This window comes from Mobula birostris, chromosome 12, assembly GCF_030028105.1.
Source record: "Mobula birostris isolate sMobBir1 chromosome 12, sMobBir1.hap1, whole genome shotgun sequence".
In the NCBI taxonomy this organism is placed as follows: Eukaryota; Metazoa; Chordata; class Chondrichthyes; order Myliobatiformes; family Myliobatidae; genus Mobula; species Mobula birostris.
Window position 1 is genome coordinate 92,962,859 of NC_092381.1, and position 5,394 is coordinate 92,968,252.

Below are 5,394 nucleotides of genomic sequence, written 5' to 3' on the forward strand. Positions count from 1 at the left end.
ATCCTGGGGTTCCCATGCGTCTTTTAGCTGCTTGGGGGTAGAACTTGTGGGTTTGGGAGGTGCTGTTGAAAGGAAGACATATGTAAATCTATCTTTAGAATGAGGTTGGCCTTCCCTCTTCCCCACTACCAAATTATATACCTACACCCCGTCTACTCCTTCCAATCTCACCATGTCTTCCCTTTGCTTTTCTAGGGTTTGATGGGGAACTGGTCGGATGACAGCTGGAACTGTTGTTATCACTGGTGGAATACTAGCAACAGTGATACTACTTTGTATCATAGGTGTGCTCTGTTACTGTAGACTCCAGGTGAGTTAGTAAGTGTCACTAACTGAGGGCTGGAGGAACAAAATGCAAATACATTTAAGAGTTTCTGAATTATGGAACACTGCTTTGTAATACATTCCTTTCTGGCTGCTGACTAGATTATCTTTATGTTTGAAACAGGACTATGGCACAGTTAGTCAAGCTGTTGCCTCAAGGCTCCAGTGACCTAGGTTAAATCCTGACTTCTGGTGTTGTCTATTATGGAGCTTGCATGTTCTCCTAGTGACCATGTAGGTTGCCCCTGGACATTCAATTCCTTCCACATCCTAAAAACATGCAAGCTGGTAGGTTAATTGGTTGATTAATTGCCCCTAGAGCATAAGCAGTGGAATTCAAAGTGCATATATATCAAAAGATGTATGTGTAACTATATACTACCTTGAGATTCATTTTCTTGCAGGCATTACGGGAAAAAGGAAATATAATAGAATTTTATGAAACATTATATATAAGCAAAGACTAACAGACGGCCAGTTGGCAAAAGAAGAGAAATTGTACAAATAAAAATAACACTGAGAACACGAGTTGTAAAGAGTCTTTGAAAGTTAGTCAAAACCAGTTTAAAACCCTGATGGTTGCAGAGTAATAGCTGTTACTGAAACTGGTGGTGTGGGACCTAAGGCTTCTATACCTCCTGCCTGGTGGTAATAATGAGAAGTGAGCATGTTCTGGATGGTGGAGATCTTTGATGATGGATGCTACTTTCTTGTGGTAGCACTCCCTGCAAACATACTCAATATTGGGGAGGGCTTTGCCTGTGATAGACTGGGCTGTATCCACCACCTTCTCTAGCCTTTCCATTCCTGGACTTTGGTGTTTCCATACAAGGCTGTGATATTCTCCACTATGCATCCACAGAAGTTTCTCAAAGCTTTTGGTGACATGCCAAATCTACACAAACTTTTAAGGAAGTAGAGGCACCTTCATGCCTACTTTCTGATGGCACTTATCTGCTGGTCCCAGGAGAGATCCTCTGCTATGTTAATACCAAAGAATTTGAAACTACTGACCTCTCCTCATGACTCATGGACCTCCAGCATCTTCGTCCTGTACTCAAAAATCAGTTCTTTGGTTTTGCTGATGTTGAGTGAGAGGCTATTGTGGCACCACCCAAACAAATATTCAAACTCCCTCCTATATGGCGATTTGTCACCACCTTTGATTCGGCCAACAACAGCGCTTTCGTCAGCAAACTTAAATAGTGCATTGGAGCTGTAGTCAGCCAAACAATCAGTTAATATGGATTCCAGGTCATTCTTCAGGCAGGAGAGGATATGCTTCATGGCCAATCTCTTGAGGCACTTCATCACAGTGGATGTAAGTGCTGCTGGATGATAGGCATAAAGGCAGTAGTTGAGCATTGGTTCAAGTTTAGTCCTGAACTACGACTCTGCGCATGAGATGGCATCCCCAGGTTTCATGCCTGGATCTCTGTACTCTTCTGGAAAGCTTGTCCTAAATGCCACCAATCTTACCCTCGGCAAATTGTGAATGTTTTGCTTTTAGTAGGGGGAAGATTCTAAATGATTTTGTGGAGACACACTCGTTCCCTAGAGTCTTTACAAAGTTCATGGCAGCCATCTGATGAGTCCTGGAAAATCACCCAGAAAACCAACTTGAAGCAGTCCCATAGCCGTTCCTCTGCCTCCTGTGAACATCTCTTTGTTGTCCTTACCTCTGGCACCTTTGGGGGTAGCTGAGGAGGAGAGGTCATTGGGAAAATTTATGGGAATTGGATTGATCTATGAGCCAGCATTGAATTGACTGCATTAGCAGTGATCCAATTCCTGCCCTCCTTGTGTATATTTCACAAACTGAGCAGTGCCAGTAGCCAGTGTTTTACTGTAGGAAGATAATTAGGCAGCCATTCTGCATACTTCCTCAAACAGCAAATAACCCCTCTTTTAGTGATATTGGTCTGGAGATCTTGTCAGGACTCCTTTTCAAGATAACATTGATTTCCTTCAATGTGTCCAACTGAGAGTTCAGATTGAGGTTAACAGCTAGTCCAATGGATGCCAGTCCTGGTGCATTTCTGCACAGGAAGCGAATAGCAGCCTGGACTGAGCACTGAAACACCAGAGGTGAACCCACAACATCTGACGCAGAAGCACAAGCAATGCTGATACTTGCCTACTGTCATTTTGGAGCTGATTTCAGATGTGTGAGACTTCTGCTGCATTTATAGCCAGTAGGACAATGGCTTATGCCTCAATGGTCACCTCCACGTTGAACATTGTCTGTTGTAGCCAGGACCCCCAATACAAATTTGACTGTTTCTGCAGGTAAAGTCAGGAGCCCAAAAAGGAATCAAGGTTTACCAGACTCTTTTTTTTTATCCTCAGCCATATGTGCAGGCTCCTTTGAATTCGGAGAGTACCAGTTATAATGTCCCTAGGAATGGCATAGGGAGATATTAAAGGCAGGGGAAACCAAGGAGTTGGGCAAAATGATGATAGGCAACTCCTTATCAAAGGGAGAGTCTGGTGAAGAAGCATAGGGAAGAAACTCCCAAGGCACACTGGATAGCAAGTGAAGAAAATCAGACTTCTCACAGGCAATGTTGGAGGACAACACAGAACTTGGGAGGGCTGCAGGACAATCACAGTGAAATGAGCAGAAGCATGGAAGGAAGAGAAGGAATGCAGCCTTGAGATGCTGCTGCAAATATTCATTCATTGTACCTGCACCTCGTATACTTGTGCTCCAACAATAAACTTGAATTGGCTTAAGTCAGGAACTCACAACTTTATTATGCCATGGACCCCGATCATTACTGAGGGGTTCCAAACCTTACTGGAGCCCAGGTTGGGAATCCCTGACTTAAATGATGATATAGCTAGCCTAGCTGTAAATGTAGTCCAGCAAACACAAGGATGATTAATTACTGGGTGCTCGTTTAGATCTGGATTAGAGAGTCCAGGATGTTGAAACTTATTTGGAGTGCAAGGTGAGAGATTGGCTGGGATGTAGTCAGAGGGCTGTTTAGAATATGGAAGAGTACCACAATTAAACAGGCCCTTCAGACCATAATGTCTCTGCCAAATCCGATCTCTTCTGCCTGTACTTGATCCATACTCTGCCATTCCTCACATGTTCATGTGTCTAACAGCCTGTTACATGCCACTATTGTATCTGCTTCCACTACCTGTGGGGGCTGATCCAAGCACCCAGTACCCCCTGTGTGGGGAAAAAAAAGCTTGCCCTGCACTTATCTTGTAAACTTTGGTCCCCTCACCTTAAATGCGTGCCCGCTAGCATTTCTACCTGGGAGGAAGATTCTTTCGGTGCCTATATTATAAGCCTTTATCAAGTCTTCCAAGTTCCACAGAAAACAACCCAAGTTTGTCAGTCTCTCCTTACAGTTCATACCCTTTCAGCTAGGCAGCGTCCTGTTAAACCTCTTGTACATCCTTTCCAAATCTTCCGTGCCCGTCCTAGAATGAGCAACCTGAATTGCACACAATACTCATACAACCGAAGTTTTATACAGATGGAACATGACTTCCTGACTCCTATACTCAATGCCCAAACCAATGAAGTAAGGCATGCCACACACCCTATCCAGTCATGTTGCCAGTTTCAAAGAACCGTGGATTTGGACCCCACGATCACTCTGTATAACAATGCTGCTAAGGGTCCTGACACATACTCTCCCTGATTCTGCAAACTCTGTTGGTTTGCTTCTAGATTCTGAGTCCTCTCTCCTTTTCTTTTTCTTCTCTCTGCCAGTATTATTGTTGCAAGAAGGACGAATCAGACGATGAGGAGGAAGTCTCAGATTTGTACTCTCACCCGCGCTTTGCTTGCAACACCTGCAACGCACACTCTGTGGACGGATTGCTCACTCAGCTGCCCGCGCCAGTGGAGGCGAGCCAGGAGGCCGCGAGAGGTTCGTGCCCTGACTGCTCCCCCTTTTACATCCGGACCGCCGAGGAGATGCGCAACGGAGGCAAACGCGTCTCCTACATCCCAGCCCGCTACAAGGAGCCGGGGCCACCCTTCAAAATGTCCTCGTTCCAGGGTTTCCCGGTGAGCCGCCAGAACACGGTGCGGGAGACACTTGCAAGCGTCAGGGCGATAAGCACCGAGGTGTGAACTCTGGGCTGGGGGCATGGGGTAGGGCGGTGGCAGGGATAGGGGGGTGGGGAGCGAGAGGAGATGGCACTATTTTTCCAATGCCAGGAAAGGGAAAATAAAGATTGCAATAAAGGAATTATACCTTTCCCAATTGTCAGTGAATAGAGGAGAGCGTCTGTCCTTCAGGAATGCAATCTGGGCACCTGGTTTCTTTCCTCTGAGATAACAAAAGATCAAACTACTCTTTGCTTCAATCTTGGGAATCTTGCATGTGTTTTCATGAACTTTGTGCAGGAACTTCCAACAAAAGGAGAAAGCAAATCAGTCCTCGATTTTTCAGAGGTAAAAGACATATCATGATGTTTGGAAATGGAATTAACAAAGTGGAATGGAATTTAAGCATTTGGAACAGAAAATGGCACTTTTTTACCTGTTAATTCAGCCCACTAAAATCACTGCATAGGAGTATGGGTTACATTATGCATCCAATCTATACAAGCAGTAATTCACAATGTTAACCACACTGCACTTTTAGGATCATCTGATTGATACATTCCACTCAACCCAGCCAGTGAACGTTGCCAGCAGCCAGCGTCATGCCAGTCGCAGTGACCAACTCTGTAGTCTTTCCAATCTTACTCAGTTTGCCTTGTTTTTCTTCTCACCTGACCCACACTTTGGCATGAAGCAACACTGAATCCTGTAGACCAAGGGTTAATTCCCACATTTGTGTTGAGGCATTTGATCTCAGCCAGGTGACCTGATCTTAATTGCAGAGAATAGGTTTGCCAACAATTTAACATGGCCTTGACCACTGTAGGAATTAAAACTTAATCATCTAAAAACCAAGATAGAAAATCGCAATGTTAACAACATTTTTATTTATCTTGTTTTGAACAAATTTATTAATTGGTTACTGAACTATAGGAGATTCAGAAGGGGGAGGAGTTGCTATTTTGAGATAGTTTGTGATAGTACATAAAGTA

The 5,394-nt window shown here is 44.3% G+C and overlaps 1 protein-coding gene across 1 annotated transcript; it reads left to right on the plus strand.

Annotated features, from left to right (window-relative positions):
* Nucleotides 1-217: 217 nt before the first annotated feature.
* LOC140206390 (protein FAM163A-like) lies at nucleotides 218-4,426 on the plus strand. The gene is made up of 2 exons (XM_072274755.1): nucleotides 218-310; nucleotides 4,061-4,426. Exons 1-2 carry the CDS (start codon nucleotides 218-220, stop codon nucleotides 4,424-4,426), a joined length of 459 nt encoding a protein of 152 aa, XP_072130856.1.
* The last annotated feature ends 968 nt before the right edge of the window (nucleotides 4,427-5,394 follow it).